General features: G+C 39.1%; 1 protein-coding gene and 1 non-coding gene across 2 annotated transcripts; one reads left to right on the top strand and one right to left on the bottom strand.

The window, feature by feature from the left end:
- Nucleotides 1–3,949: 3,949 nt before the first annotated feature.
- Nucleotides 3,950–6,204, bottom strand: mmy (UDP-N-acetylglucosamine pyrophosphorylase mmy). Its single transcript, XM_067156946.2, has one exon. It carries the CDS (start codon nucleotides 6,078–6,080, stop codon nucleotides 4,575–4,577), a length of 1,506 nt encoding a protein of 501 aa, XP_067013047.2. The 5' UTR covers nucleotides 6,081–6,204; the 3' UTR covers nucleotides 3,950–4,574.
- A 145-nt stretch (nucleotides 6,205–6,349) lies between these two features.
- TRNAL-UAG (transfer RNA leucine (anticodon UAG)) lies at nucleotides 6,350–6,429 on the top strand. Its single transcript has one exon. It is a non-coding gene; the product is annotated as a tRNA-Leu (tRNA).
- Nucleotides 6,430–17,420: the final 10,991 nt, after the last annotated feature.

Here is a 17,420-nt window from a genome sequence, read left to right as displayed (position 1 = left end):
ACCTAACAGTTATAAAAATAAAAAGATACTGTACCACAAAGAAAACAGAAGTTACAAACAAAATATCTTTAGTCATCTTCAAAGTACATGTATACAGCTGCCGGTAACTGACAGCGAAGGCATCTCTTGGAATCGATCAAAGCACTGATGTCGCACGTCTTTGGATGTCTGGTATGTCAGCAAAGTGCGTGCCTTTCACGATTCCCTTTGAGGCGAGCAAACAAATAGAAGTCTGCAAGGTGCCAGACCCGAGAAGTACAGTTACGTGTCACTTAGCCAAGAAATTGAAGAAATTGCACACATGGATTGCAGTATGTGGATCATGCCACTGCTGTCAGAAAAGGCGATCAACAGTGTCTCAATCCTCCAATTTTGGAAGCGGCTCTTTTTTTATTGGGACGTGAGGAACCTGGTGAGCACCATGCCACAGTTTGTTCAAACTTATAGTACCGGTTTTGGTAGCATAAATGAATATGTGATGACTTAATAACTTACCACATAATTTAGTATTGAATAGGTGGATCCTAATACCTTGTCTTTTACTACTTGAATGTAAATCTTGATTCAATACGGACCCTAAAATGAAGTTTTTGACATTAAAGTTCAATGCTTGTTCGGAAACTTTTAGCCGGCAGTGTACATACAGCGTTATATATTATTAAGTTCATGTCCATACTGATATTTCAACAGCTCACAATTATAGGGTTGGGAGTCTCCACCTATTCAGTACTTGTTACATTACAAGTGTAGGTATTTAAATTTAAAAATACATTACAATCGCAGAACTAGTTTTGATCCCGCCGGGGATCATCTTCATTTGCTAAACATATCATTAACATAAATTGTCAAAATAGCAGATACATCAATTTAAAACAATACTCTATCTAAGATTCATATCGTCGCTGGGCAAAGGAAACCTCATAACTCCTTCGGAGTAAAGTTTACGGAAGCAGTCCAAAACTGAGCAATCAGCAATGGCCGAAGAACTGTTCCTGCCATTTTCATTGCTTAATGATAGCCTAATAATTAAAACAGTGAATTTGATGTCGAAATTTATTTTTGCGTGAGATTCACTTGCACAGTCTACTTCTTTAACTGTTTACCCTCCAGGGTTGGTTTTTCCCTCAGACTCAGCGAGAGATCCCACCTCTATCGCCTCAAAGGCAGTGTCCTGGAGCTGCAGACTGGGTCGGGGGATACAACTGGGGAGGATAACCAGTGTCTCGCCCAGGCGGCCTCACCTGCTATGATGAACAGGGCCCTTGCGGGGGCATGGGAAAATTGGAAGGGATGGACAATGAAGAGGGAAGGAAGTGGCCATGGCCTTTAGTTAGGTACCATCCCGGCATTTGCCTGGAGGAGAAGTGGGAAACCATGGAAAACCACTTCCAGGATGGCTGAGGTGGGAATTGAACACACGTTTACTCAGCTGACCCCCCGAGGCTGAGTGGACCCCGTTCCAGCCCTCGTACCACTTTTCAAATTTTGTGGCAGAGCCGGAAACCGAACCTGGGCCTCCGGGGGTGGCAGCTAATCACACTAACTTCTACACCACTGAGGCGGAATTGCACAGTCTTACATTCTAATTATGATGTTGCACTGGATGTTGTTTAACTTGAAGTTCATATGCATAGTCTTGTGTTCTAAGACTAATAGTGTTTTATGTCACCATTTGGTGAGAAAGTTTATATTTAAAAAAATATTTTTTATTTGCACCACTCAATAATTGTTGGAGGTGCTTTCTCACCAAATGGTAACATAAAACACTATTAGCGTTAGAACACATGGGCACCCATATGACAGTTTGTAGAGGGGGGGGGGGGGGGGGCTAGACCTGGGGGTATGTAGTAGTTTTAATATTTTGGAAGATGAATGGCGGCTTGTATTCCGCGGTAGAATAACATCCACGGTATCACCTGCTTGTTGGTGCGGGGCGGTAGTACCCCTTCTATGTAATACCGACTTTTAAATCACTTTCTTGAAAGAAAAACACCTGACTACATTAGATTTTTGCCTTTCCCTAAGAGCCAGAGGGGGGCCGTGGCCCCACCTTGCCCCCGGGTATGGGTGCCCTTGTTAGAACATAAGACTATTCATGTGAACTTCTAGTTAAACAACATCCAGTGCAAGACAGTGCACGTGAACCACAAGTAACAATTTTCGACATCAAATTCACTATTTTAATCTGTTATTGTTATACTTTACTATTAGGATTTAGAACTCCACATGAATCTTAGATAGATTAATGTTTTAAATCAATGTATCTGCTATTTTGACAATTTATGTTAATGATATGTTCAGCAGCTGAAGATGATTCCCAGTGAGACTGAAACAAGTCCTGCGATTGTAATGTAATTTTAAATTTAAATACATAACTTGCAATTGTAACAAATACCGGGTATTGATAAGGTGAAGACTACAATTGTGAACTACATACAGTGCTGTTGTCCGTTCCATTATGATATTAGTCCATTCACAGTACTTTTTAGACACTCCTTGCAATAAATTTCTCTCATCAGTATTAGCAGTTTGTCAACGTTATACTTCATTCACATAGCCACTCAAGTTCTCACAGGTTTGATTAGGATAAGATGTGTATTATAACTTATGAATGGAGATCTTGTATGAAACAACAGCCTAATTTTACAGGAGAGTGGAAATCAGCACTATAATTGAAAATTGAAAACAAAATTGCGCTAATTACAAATTATGAATTCAATTTGATAATCATATTAATTAGCACAAAATTAATTTTGTTCTTTTAAGATTTTCACTTAAGAAGTACCTACAAACAAATCTCACAATATAAGAGATGGCAGTTTGATTCATTTTAAGCGATTCAACTAGTATTTTTTTACAAGGTCTCCACAGAATTATCCAAAGGCTTTGTATAGCTACAACGAAATAATAAAATATTATTTCACAAAAGTTGCAGATACAAGGTCACCATTCTTAAGCGACGATATGGAATTAAAAGATTATATATAGATCAAAAACCAATGGGTTTACTAAATTTCTTTTCAACTGTATAAAATAATTTACATTTCCAACGCAAAATCAACATTATACAAAAAAGAAAATGTCTTTTATCCTTTAAAATGGTCATTTTTCTCTTCACTATAATCGGATTTACCTATATGTCACAGAAACACGCTACAATATATGTATATATATATTAAAAACAATTTAAAAATCTGCACAAGCTACTCACAAACTAGAAGACATATAATAACAAAATATAGGCTATATAAATCATGGCAAGAATCAAAACTAGCACCATTAAGAATAAATTATCATATAAAATGCAACAGGCAGAGGACAGAAAACGTAAGAAGAACTAAGTACACAGCCACCGATGCTCTATATACACATATTATTTATCTCAAATACCACACATATTTTCATTGCTATGAAATTCCATTACATATACTAGGCTAAAATTCAGTCTGAACAATAATAATGAAAAATAAATATGCACAACTCTTACTCCTTCGATTTTAAAACACAACACACGACAAGAGCTGCTGCTATTCACGAACAATTTATAAAATATTGAACATCTGCCAGATATTGTCAATTAAAATATTCCTTAAAATAACAAAGAAAGGCAGGACATAGCACCAGCTCTGTGCTGAAAAAGCTATCATCATAATTATTATGTGCGTCATAAAACTGACTTCATTAAACTCAGTATAGCATAACTTCAATAGAAGATATATTAACATTTATACTTTTATAATATTTAAATATGTACCATAAGATACATAGTCAAATGTACAAAAAATTTATATACACATTTTTGATTCATTAACTCTAGCTATAGGCTCTAAGGCATTTATAATTCATGTGTACTAATTTAAAATATGGTAACGTATGTAGGACTTTTCATATCTAATCTCTTTTCCATGCTAAAAGCCATAATAAAATTAATATTTAAATTAACTGGTATTTGATTTGTTTTGGCTTCAACATGGTCTTTGAATGTATACATATATTTAGAAAATAATTAAAAATATTATATAATAATACTTTTTCAACACAACACTGTCTTTTTAAAAAAAATGTCATATATATACACACAAAACAGAGCCAACACCAAATTTAAGATTATGAGCAATTAAAAAGAGAAAAATGTATCTGAAGTCTAAGATTTATTATTGTCTTTAGGGAGCAGAAAAGAAAGGGTACTTTCGGTTTTCAACTACTTCCTTGTTTAATAAGCTGTAAGAGCAGACAGAGAGGATTATGAAATACCTGTACTCCACATAGCTGGCCTGTAACGGTACAGCCCACTTTCTCTTTTTCATATTACCAATCAAGAAAGTTAGCCTTGAGTGAGTTAAAATAAGAAGAATGTAGAGGTCATAATAGCTTGCTTCATACCTATCTCACAGAGCTACTAGGTAAAAAAAAAAAGGCAACCACCCACTCTTTTGTCTGAATGAAAACATAAAATTTCAAAAAAATATGCACTAACTCTAAAAATAATTTTGGAAAATTACTTGCCCATTTAGTTAGGAACTAGGCACCCTATCAATATTCATAAAACTGAATACTTCTACTACCTTTCTTGTTCAGTGGTCATCCTTGGAACAACCATTTGTACCGTTAGTTATAGCCACATTCTTCTCCTCGGTGGGATGCCTGAGCAGGACCGGAGCTTTGAGAGTCTTGTTGGCAACCAAACATTCAAGGCCTTCTCCCGCATAAGAGACAAGGGGAGAGATTTCACACACTGGTACAGATCCCTTAGAACAGCAGATCTTCCCACCAGCATCAATGATGTAACGGCAATGAAGAGCATAAAGGTCGTTCCTCGCGGTTGTTGGATTATCCTTATCAGCAACTTCGTCTGAGTTTTTAAGTGCACTGAATTCTTCATTTCTGTTCACTTCCCAAGTAAGAAAATTATCAGCAAATGGGAAGACATCAAAAACAAACTTTTCCATCTTGATACCATTTGGCTTTTCTGGTTTGTACCTTTGCCCATCTGTATCAACAAATGGAATTTTCTTCTTAGCTACATGGAGTATCAGTTTGTCTTCAAAATCATTTCCAATTTTACGAAGGAATTCTGTTGTGAAGAAATGATTGCATATGTTACCTGCTCTAAATGTTAACCTGCCATCGTTATCAACTCGTTCAGCAGTCTTTTGTGTTATTTCACTGTACTCCACCACTTTAAAACGTTCATCGACCTGACAAACTACACCAACAGCTTCGGTAGGATTTTCTTTCTCAACCACTTTAGCACCACAATCTGCACCTCGAAGTACACAATATCCAATAAATACAGGATCTGCAACTTTAACCAGAATATTGTCAACACTGTGAGCATGAAGATATTTTACACCTCGTCTCTCCATATCATCCAAAATACCTTTATCCCTCAGTGCTCGATAAATTCCACCATTTCCATCAGGAGCTCTGGCTACTTTGTATTTTTGGTCCATTATAATTTTGCCATCAAAAGTAAAGCATGGTAGAAGACCTTGTTCATATATCACAACATTTTCTTCCTTTAATCCAAAATAATGATGTTTGGCAAAGAATTCTTCTGTGGGCTGCATAGTAGCTTCACTAGTCATGATGTACCAAGTAATGTTATTACGTTTACCAGTAAATTCATAAGCAAGATTCTCTAGTTTTATGATTCGCTCAGCTTGAATCTGATATAATGTTTTACGAGATGGAAGTCCAACATCAAACATACCTTTTGGATGAGTGACACCCAATCTGGTACCTTGCCCTCCTGCCATCAACAAAACACCAACTCTTCCTTCTGAAATTTGTCTCAGACCTTCTTCCTCATAACATTGAAGTTCACTTTCAGAAGACCTCTTCACTGATCCATATGACTCAGGTGGTATAGGCTTCAAACGATCGTCCAATTTTGCTCCATCCTCATTTAATGATGCCACAGCAGTTTTAAAAAACGAAGCCACCTCTGCCACGTCGATTTCTCGAATATCTTGAAGTAATTGATCTCTCTCGTCACTAGATATGATATCCCAAAACTGGAGAATATGTTCCTGATCATACTGTACTAAGGTTTTCTTAATACTTTCTAATTCCGACATGTTTGACACTTGTACTATGTTACACGTGTTATGTAAATCACTGAAGAGAGGTAACTACTCCACAGATCCAGCTGCTACGGAGCTAAAGCCGTATCTGTTGACATTTCACGTTTGACAGTAGTTGTCTTTCGTAGCACACGGCAGTAGTTTGTTTTATACGCCACTTGGATCGCTGTCTACAATAGAACAGCTTCATAAACAAGGTCACAGCTTCATGGATAAGCAGGAGCGCTTTCTCTTATGCGCTTCTTACAGAATTGTGTACCAGTGGTAGCGTGGCCGAGCGGTCTAAGGCGCTGGTTTTAGGCACCAGTCCGAAAGGGCGTGGGTTCGAATCCCACCGCTGCCAAATGTTTTTAGTTGCTATACTTCATCTGAGGTCATTTATTGTTAACAGATCATGAAGACTTGTAACTCTGTTAAGGCTCAGAAGCGTATAATACGTGATAAAAGTTTGAGGTAGTCGTCGATTGTTTATCATACTGTATGATACAACGTAAATATATAGCAAATCGACACATTGGAGTAAAACACATTTTGTTACACGGGGAGCGAGTAGGCGTGTCCACTAGTAGGTGGAATAATAGGCTAACCTTTAAAGGCATTTTGGGCGTGCCGGAAGTAAAAAAAATATATCCGAATCTTAACAGAATTGGCTCTACTTGCCGAACTTGAGACAAAAAACTTCATATGCATGGGATTAAACAAAAACATAAGGAAGGGGAAAAAAATGTAAGCCAAGTGTGTACATATAAGACGAAAAGAATCACTACTTGTGGAAGGGTTATCTGGTTTCTAAAAAAAGGCAACGCGAGACATAATTATTACATCTCACCCCTACCGGCTCCAGGCCACGCAATCAAACCTAATTGTTGTTTCTCATCGCTCATCCATGTTATTACACAAACTAACATTTTAAAATATTCCCTTACCATTGATGCACACTAAATCAGATTTGCCACACTGGCCATTTTCCAACTAAATCTTGAGGAAATTTTAAAAATTGAGTTTTTCTTTCTCATCTTGTAGGATTGCAGCAAGATATCCCTAGAAGATATTTTGGATTTAGGTGATATGGACTATGGACTCTGTCACTATTGACGTACTCAAGACTTTTGATGGGGTATCATCGGAGACTACTGACGAAAATGAGGGCTATTGGACTAGACAAAAGAGTGTTTGAATGGGTGGCTAAATTTCTAGGAAATAGAACTCTGAGAATTATAATAGGTGAACCATGAGATCTGCATAGCAGTTTATTTGACTGTTATGTTTTCTTATATGGTTCGAACCCCACTGTCAGCACCCCTGAAGGTAGTTTTCCGTAGTTTCCCATTTTCACACCAGGAAAATGCTGGGACTACCTTAATTAAGTCCACGATCGCTTCCTTGACGCTCCTAGCCCTTTCCTATCCCATTTTCGCCATAAGACCTATCTGTGTCAGTGCGACGTATGGCAAATTGTAAATATAGATAAGATGTGATTAAAGAGCTGGAATCACAGAAAAGCCCTTTTGCGGATGATGATATACTGTATAGAGTAATAATGCAGCATTGTGAGCGACCACAAGAAAACTCCAACAAAGTTATGAGATTGACAGCAAACTATGGTACGATGGTAAACGGAATGAAAAGTCAGGTTGTCTCACGAACAGGAAAAGTCCCCTCAGTTTGAATTACTGTGTTGATGGGGTGAAAATACCTCATGGGAATCACCGTAAGTACCTAGGGGTTAATATGTGGAAATATCTTCATTGGGGTAATCACATTAACGTGATTGTAAATAAAGGTTACAGATGTCTTCATACAGTTATAAGGATATTTAAGGGTTGCAAATAATAATAATAATAATAATAATAATAATAATAATAATAATAATAATAATAATAATAATAATAATAATAGTAATAATAAAAGAAGAAGAACAATCGTGTTCGCCTCTGTGGTGAAGTGGTTAGCGTGATTAGCTGCCACCCCCGGAAGTCCGGCTTGGATTGAAAAGTGGTACGAGGCTGGAACGGGGTCCACTCCCTCGGCTGTAGAGGTGGGTTCGATTCCCAAATCAGCCATCCTCGAAGTGGTTTTCCATGGTTTCCCACTTCTCCTCAAGGCAAATGTCGGAATGGCACCTAACTTAAGGCCACGGCGCTTCCTTCCCTCCTCCTTGTCTATCCCTTCCAATCTTCCCATCTCCCCACAAGGCCCCTGGAGACCAACGCCAATGCCAACATTCTGCCACTGATCCACAGAGGCAGCTGAAGATTGCAGTAAGGATGCAAAAGAGAAGGCGTGTAAGTCACTGATAAGACTCCAATTAGAGTATAGTTCCAGTGTACGGGACCCTCCGTGGTGTAGGGGTAGCGTGCATGCCTATTACCCAGAGGCCCCGGGTTCGATTCCCGGCCAGGTCAGGGATTTTTACCTGGACCTGAGGGCTAGTTCGAGGTCCACTCAGCCTACGTCATTGAGGAGCTATCTGGCGGTGAGATAGGGGCCCCGGTCTAGAATAACGGCCGAGAGGATTCGTCGTGCTGACCACACAACACCTCGTAATCTGCAGCGGTCGCTTGATAGGCCAAGGCCCTTAAAGGGCTGTAGTGCCGGGATGGTACCTAATTTAAGGCCACGGCTGCTTCCTTCCCTCTTCCTTGTCTATCCCGTCCAATCTCCCCCCCCCCCCCAGAAGGCCCCTGTTCAGCATAGCAGATGGGGCCGCCTGGGTGAGGTAATAGTCCTCCTCCCCAGTTGTATCTCCCGACCCAAAGGCGGACAAGGGGAATTAAGGATTGAAATAATTTACCAAGGAAGATCTTCAATAAATGCCCAAGTTCTTTGAAATCATTTAAGGAAAGACAAGGTAAACAACTGATAGGGAATCTGCCACCTGGACGACATTCCTAAATGCATGTCAGTGGTGACTGATTCGATTTGGCGATCTATGTACAAAATTATAGAAAATATGAACAAACGAGTCCGCCTCTGTGGTGTAGTGGTTAGTGTGATTAGCTGCATCCCCTGGAGGCCCTGGTTCGATTCCCGGCTTTGCCAGGAAATTTGAAAAGTGATACGAGTGCTGGAACGGGGTCCACTCAGCCTCGGGAGGTCAACTGAGTAGAGGGGGTTTCGATTCCTTCCTCAGCCATTCTCGAAGTGGTTTTCCGTGATTTCCCGCTTCTCCTCCAGGCAAATGCCGGGATGGTACCTATAAGGCCTCTGTTCAGCATAGCAGGTGAGACAGTTGTATACCCCCGACCAAAAGTCTCACGCTCCACGACACTGCCTTGAGGCGGTAAAGGTGGGATCCTTCGCTGAGTCCGAGGGTAAAACCAACCCTGGGGAGTAAAAGGACTAAGAAAGAAAAAAGAAATGAACAAAAGACAGGTGTACAGAACTAAGTAAAATATGAACACTTTCATTAACAAAATAATAATGTGGAAAATATTTAAAATAATGCTAAGTTGATTAAATATATGAACATTACTGAACTACAAAATCGCAAAATCGTTAGATTAGAGACGTAACTGGATTTCCTGAGCCCGGGAGGGGAGGTGGGGATCTCCCCCTCGCCGATACCTCTCCTTGAATTCAGCACGGGTCTTGATGTTGCTTCTTCTGGGCTGTCCAGTCACAAGGTCAAAAGAATGAAACTCTCCAAGAAGGCTATCTGAGTTACGAGAAACATGCTGACTATGGTATGTTGTTTCTATATGATATGATCCACCAGCGTCGTTAATAGGTTTTAACCTCCAAATCATACACCCAGATGGTCAGTAACTACTACCATTCACTGAAACAAAATCGTTCCCACTTTTTTTCTTGTCTAGATTGGTAAGTGGTCTTGATGTGCGCTGCTACATGCTTCTTTCGATTCTAATAAAATGCAAGTGCGTCTTTAAGTAGCGAAAAGCACTGCAACACCTTTCTGTTTTACGGATTGAATTTGGTTAAACCAACATCAGTCGAAGAACGGTACCCACATTTGAGACCAGACATCTTTCTTCCGGGTCCAACTCATACAAAGCAACCGCTGTGTCCTTAACGCAGGAACACTTTAAATTCTAAATCTAAAGATAATGTGTACACAGAGTGTTCCCAAACACGTGGGAAGTAATCAAGGAGTGGGGTTTTACACCTGAAAACAACACAAATAATCTGTATGAATTTATGCCCTACGGTTGAACGTTTTACTATTTTACTGTCTACAGTCTATCTCATACATTTGTTGAGGTCTTTTTGTAGTTGCTCATAATTCTGTAACTTATTTGTTACTCCATCTCACACACACACAATCGGCCCCCCCCCCCCCCCAAGAGTTATGTCTGCACATTGCTCAGAATTAAAAAAAAAGAAATCAGTATCGGTCAAGTCCACAGTAAGAAAGAAAGGCAGGTGTCATCTGTCAGTCTGTATATACTGTACTAATTGATGTACCCGTGCTTCGCTACGGGATTCTCAGCAAGACTGACTTTGTGGTTTCCCTAACTGAAGTCAACATAGGTCATTACGAAAACGTCAGTAGGAATGTAGCGATTAAAAGCAATGTTATCATATGAAATACTCGATCAAATGAAAAACCGCACATTTTCTCACTTTTAACGAACGGTGTAGATCTAACAGTCGGAAGTTCCAGGGCTGGAATGACCAGGTCGCAGACAGCCGTGAACACTCCTCTGCCATTATTCCGTTAAATATGCACACTGCTCATTCCAGTCAGTGCCTCAGTAGGGATTGAATAGCTCGAATGCTAAGATGAACCAGTGTGTTACTTACCAGTAGTATCAGAAACTTTATGAACCAGAGGATTGGCGAGCTAAAGAAGAAAGTTATATAACTCCCCAGTTACTTCCTGTCAATATTCAGGTAGGCTGTCACACTCGGTACGACCGGGCGAGTTGGCCGTGTGGTTAGGGGTGCACTGCTGTGGGCTTGCATCCGGGAGATAGTGGATTCGAACCCCACTGTCGGTAGCCCTAAAGATGGAATTCCGTGGTTTCCCATTTTCACACTAGGCAAATGCTGGAGATGTACCTTAATTAGGCCAAGACCGCTTCCTTCATACTCCTAGCCCTTTCCTATCCCATCGTCGCCATAAGACCTATCTGTATCGGTGCGACGTAAAGCAAATTAAAAAAAATACTCGCTACGCAGCAGTAATCCTATCTATCGGAGATGAATGGCAACAGAAGATACAAAACGCATCACAACACACAATTGTCAATCTAATGTTATTGTTGATCAATTTTATAAGCTTTCTATATTGTAGGCCTTCACATTTAGTTTTCTTTCGACTCTGTAATATTAGGGCATCTTATAAAATTATTTATAGCGTAGACTGTAGTTCCTTGTTCTCCGACTTAACATACCGATACCCATTTTTAGTAACAAAAATCCAAATTCATGAATATCTCTGTGATTATAGCCGGTACGGTAACAATGTATCAGACATAAACGATCGTAAATTTAATATTATATAACTTAAATTATATAATATTTATCGATACGACCACTAATAACAAATAATTGAGAATTACATTTTTGGCCTTCCCCTAAACTACCATTTCACTCAGCGTGAATAAAATGATTTATGGCCTAGATTATAGCGACTTATTCATCGACTTTGCGTACCCATTTTCAATAAGATAGGATTACTAATAACATAAATATTTGAGAACTAAATTTTAGGCCTTCCCCTAAACTACCATTTTTCTCAGCCTGAATACAATTATTTATAGGTTAGATTGTAGCGACTTATTTGCTCGATTTTTTTTTACCCATTTTCATTAAGATACGACCGCTAATAACATAAATATTTGAGAATTAAGTTTTAGGCCTTCCCCTAAACTACCATTTCACTCAGTGTGAATACAATTATTTATGGCCTAGATTATAGCGACTTATCCCCCGACTTTGTATACCGATTTTCATTAAATTATCTTCACCCGTTTTCTCGTGATGCGTGTACAGACAGACAGACAGACAGACAGACAGACAGACAGACAGACAGACAGACAGACAGACAGACAGACAGACAGACAGACAGACAGACAGACAGACAGACAGACAGACAGACAGACAGACAGACAGACAGACAGACAGACAGACAGACAGACAGACATTATGGAAAATTAAAAAGTGCATTTCCTTGTTACTATGGACAAGACTGATACATAAATACCATCCTTTTTAAATTCTGAGCAATGTACAGACAAAACTCTTATTATATATATATATAGATGTACGCACATCACGAGAAAATGGCAGAACAGAATTTAATGAAAATCGGTGTGTAAAATGTTACGAAAATGTTGCAAACTTTGGGCTGGGAAGACTTGGGAGTAAGCAGACGAGATGCTCGACTAAGTGGTATGTTCCGAGTGTGGGGTAGAGAGATCCCGTGGAATGACATTAGTAGACGAATGAGCTTGAGCGGGGCTTTTACAAGTGTTAATTTTATTTTATATTTACACATTTCTAGAATTATTATCATTAGTCTGTGTAAATTAAGAATTCACAAGTAGTGAAATGAAATCGTTTTGAAATATATTTACTTCAAAATTTTGAAATTTTATAATTACGAAATAAACTGGCACAAACTATAAACATTATATTTATCACGGTTTTCTATGCCTCTAAAGTTAAACAAATGTAACTAACTTCCTGCGCTACACGGAGAAGCATATGTTAAGCATGGATATGTTTTTTTCCTATCCTGGTATAGGCCTAGGCCTACATAGATGACGTACAATGGTTGCCAGGGTACCGCGGTGTCGGAAAATTGTCGAGTAAAACTGTCCACGATAATCCGAGAGAGACTTCTGGTCCAAAATCATATCCATGTTAATAACAATCCTCTTAGAATTCTTGGACTTCATTCCATCACTTGCCCTTTCTCAATATACTGTCATCAATACCACGTCGTCTGAAGATAGCGGGTTTCCAAAACGACATGTGATTGGAGCAAGGAGAATCAAGGAAAACGGGATTCCACTGGGAGAGCTTGTTCAAGGTACCCGCTTTATGTCTGGCTGACCGGCGCGGCATAGCAACACGTTAAATAGAAAGTTAAGACACACTAATTTCTGGAGAAAATAGGCCACATTCTTCGGAATTACCATCAATCATGAATATTTAAAGATGCAATAAGTGCGTTGTTATGAACACATCCGTGTGGAGTTGATCTAGCAACACAGGGGTAAAGACGAGAAAAATAAAGAGGGAGAGAACAGTTTGTCTTGAATTTCAAGTCCCCCTGAAACTTATGACGATTTCCATAGATCACATTAACTAGATAAGGCAAGATTTGAATCGTGCTATGCTACCTTTTATCAATTAATTGAGGTTAGATATGCAGCTAAATTTGTACGGTAGTTACAATAACAGTTCATCTCGATCACTTTGATGATCGGAGAAAGTGGTGGTGGTGGTACCTATCGATGGAGATTATAGAGACTATTTACCTCATCCGCCTAGCACTGAATTTGGAAATTATCGAAGGTGATTCGCAATTGTTTCCGATTTTAACGTTCGAGCGTACAAATATGCTCGAAGATTCTAACCTAACGCGCAGTATTTACTAGGCAGTGAATAAATCAAATATATTGGTGGCAATTACAACGAGATTTGTAGAAGCGACGTCATCACAATGGTATGTAATTAATTCAATTAAATAATATTATAATACTGTATAATATAAAATACACTACCTATGCTATTTTCAGTTTATTACATATTTCATTCAGTAAATAGTCTTTCCAGTCCGCCTATGTGGTGTAGTGGTTAGTGTGATTAGCTGCCACCCCCGGACTCCGGGTTCGATTCTCGGTTCTGCCACGAAATTTGAAAAAATGGTACGAGGGCTGGAACGGGGTTCACTCAGCCTCGGGAGGTCAACTGAGTAGAGGTGGGTTCGATTCCCACCTCAGCCATCCTGGAAATGGTTTTCCGTGGTTTTCCACTTCTCTTGCAGGCAAATGCCGGGATGGTACCTAAGGCCACGACCGCTTCCTTCCCTCTTCCTTGTCTATCCCTTCCAATCTTCCCATCCCCCACCAAGGCCCCTGTTCAGCATAGCAGGTGAAGCCGCCTGGGCGAGGTAATGGTCCCCCTCCCCATTTGTATTCCCCGACCCAAAGTCTGAAGCTCCAGGACACTGCCCTTGAGGTGGTAGAGGTGGGATCCCTCGCTGAGTCCGAGGGAGAAAGCAACCCTGGAGAGTAAAGAAAGAAAGAAAGAAAGAAAGAAAGAAAGAAAGAAAGAAAGAAAGAAAGAAATAGTCTTACCAAAGAAATACAACTCGTGGCTTCATCTTGGTTCAGTTAAGGTCCCTCGCGCTAAGGATTTGTTAAATTATCGACAAGATGAAATACACTCGTCATATTACGCTTGATTATCACTCCTCCTAATAGCAATTAAAAGATTCTTCTGAAAATTACGGCATCGGGGAAAGAAAGGGGTAGGGAGGTACACGATAGATGAGGAAACAAAAGGCTCCCGCGGCCTCGCAAAGATAATGTCGATTTAAAAAAGAATTACTACGGCGGCTCAGATAGGAAGGGTGAACGAAGGAGTTCTAGACAAATAAGTGAAAGTGATGCTGACTAACTGTTGCTGCTAAAAAAAGAACCATTGACCTTTACATAACTTAACTGCAATTACAAAAGGAAGTACACGTTAAATAAATGCAACAAGAAGTAATCACTGACGAACAAAAGGAAGACAGAAAAGAAAAAGTATAAAGCAAAGCAATGAGTCACTCTCTCGCAGACAAATCGAGCATCCTCAAGTATAAACATAGTTCTTAAATTCTAATCACTACCGTACAGTGAAATAGTATTATCGCTAACTAAACTGCAGTCATTTACTTATTATTTATTTAGTGTATGATGGTAATACAAACACGACAACTGGTCGATTATGAAAGATAGGAATTATTATATAATTAACTATAAAGAGGATAGTTGCACATAGCCAAGAATCGTTTTACACCATTTAAAGCGCCTACCATACAACAAAAATTGGTGCTGGTGGTAGTGGTTATTGTTTCAAGAGGAAGTACAACTAGGCAATCATCCTCTATATAACACTAATCAGAGAGAAAAAAAGAAAGGGATCCGATACTCCGAAAAATGAAAGTATCGGCCAAAGAAAGACAAGGGCCACGAAGGGCGTGACAATGAAAGACTCCTTAGGCCTCGCAACCTAATAGCGTCGGGGTCGGAAAAGAACAAGAGTTGACCAAGTGAGGTCGGATAGGATAGATGAAAGTGAGGAGCCTGGCACAAGTAATTGGAAGGAATGCCAGGATTCAGCTAAGGGTCCCGTGGTCACCAACCCACGCTCCCAAGATAAGAGCCTCTGGGGTCACTTTTAGTTACAACTGAAAAGTTAAATTTGAATGTCTAAGTTGTAGATCCAAGAATGAATGTATGAATCAATGAATGAATGAATGAATGAATGAATTAATCAATCAATCAATGGCCGAGTTCAGGTCCTCCAGGCCCCCCGAGAAGGCACAAATGTGACATTCCAGTAGACCCTACTCAATATTGTCTGTGGAACCTCCCCACAGTAATAGCCTACTCCATACTTGTATACAACATTTGTTTGACGCCATGCATATACATATGTATTATGGACAAACAGAAAAACAATCGAACTAACGAATAGTAATAATAATAATAATAATAATAATAATAATAATAATAATAATAATAATAATAATAATAATAATAATAATAATAATAATAATAATAATAATAAATTGGGAAATGAAGCCTTAAAGGAAGTAGATTAATATCGTTACTAGCATACTAAAATAACTAACGATGGCAGAAGTAAGGAAGACATAAAATGCAGACTACCAGAAGCAAAGGCCTTTTTTGAGAAAATAAATTTATTCACTTCGAACATTGATATAGGAATTAGATGTTTTTGAAGTCTTTCGTCTGGAGCGTGGGATTGTACTGAAGTGAAACATGGACGATAACTAGCTCAGAAAGAAAGGGGATAGAAGCTTTTGAAATGTGGTGTTACAGAAGACTGCTGACGGTCAGATGGACGGTTCGAATCACGAATTAAGTGATACTGAATCGAATTGGTGAGATGAGCTCGATTTGGCTAAATTTGACTGGAAGAAGAGATAGAATGATAGGACACATCTTAAGAAACCCAGGACTTGGTGCAGTTGATTTTAGAGGGAAGTGTAGGCGGTAAGAACGGTAGGGGTAGACCAAGGTATGAATATGACAAGCAGATTAGAGCAGATGTAGAATGCAGCAGTTACGTAGAAATGTTAGCTTAGGATAGGGTGGCGTGGAGAGCTTCATCAAAACAGTCTATGGACTGATAGCTCAAACAACATCAGTAATAATAATAATAATAATAATAATAATAATAATAATAATAATAATAATAATAATAATAATAATAATAATGGAAGACAACCTGAATGGTTTAAGGAGGTTCACAAGGATTTGGAAGAAGTGGTGATCCAGGAGGGAGATAGACAGGAAAGAAGAAAATTGTGGGAAAGAGGGATGTACCGGAGAAACTCGTCAAGTCACGCAACATCTCGGTTGAAGAGCAACAAAGGAGAATCAAAGACGTAAGAACATCTGGAAGAAGTACAAAGAAAAGGGTCTGAGTTCGAGAGAGAGAGAGAAGATCTGGTGGCTAGTGTAAACGTGGTCCATAGATGACCGTAACGAATGTAATAATAATTGCTTGTTGATTCCATTATGCTAGTAAGTTGAAGATAGAGGAGAAATCGATTTTAATCTATCTCAGTAGTACAATTAAGGTATTTAACCTTAGAGGTTGCCTCAAGATATTTTCTGGTTTCTTTTTTACCCTCCTCCTTTATCCGGGCTTGGGACCGGCAACAGCAACTGTTGACCTACCGGTACTCAATCCACCCAACAGCTACTGCAGGCGGAGGTCTCCTGTATTATACCAGCATTCCGAGAAAATATCAGATACTATTAGAAAAAGACGACTGAAATTGTATGGCCGTATTCGAATAATGGACTATGAAAGACTTACTACAACGATATTTAATTAAGCCTTCTCGCTAAAAGTCAAGAATATTTGGGTGATCGAAATTGAAAAAAAGACCTTCAAGAAATCAGCATAACAAGTGAAATTATATGGGACAGGCCCAGCTTTAGAACGTTGATGGACAAACATAATTTTGTTGAAAACCCCATGATGAGAAGCGCCACTGCATGGTCGGAAGAAAGAAGAAAAACACAACGAGAGGATAAAGAGATTCTAGGAAGAGAAAAAAGCAAATTAATCTGACAAATAACATCAATGGCGTTCCTTAGTTCGGCATAACGTTGT

Source organism: Anabrus simplex, chromosome 13, assembly GCF_040414725.1.
Source record: "Anabrus simplex isolate iqAnaSimp1 chromosome 13, ASM4041472v1, whole genome shotgun sequence".
NCBI classification, from domain to species: Eukaryota; Metazoa; Arthropoda; class Insecta; order Orthoptera; family Tettigoniidae; genus Anabrus; species Anabrus simplex.
Note: the sequence above shows the minus strand (reverse complement) of the source record. Positions and strands in the feature narration are given on the sequence as shown.

Coding starts and splice junctions, on each gene's coding strand:
- mmy (XM_067156946.2), bottom strand. CDS start 6,080: ATGTCGGAATTAGAAAGTATTAAGAAAACCTTAGTACAGTATGATCAG.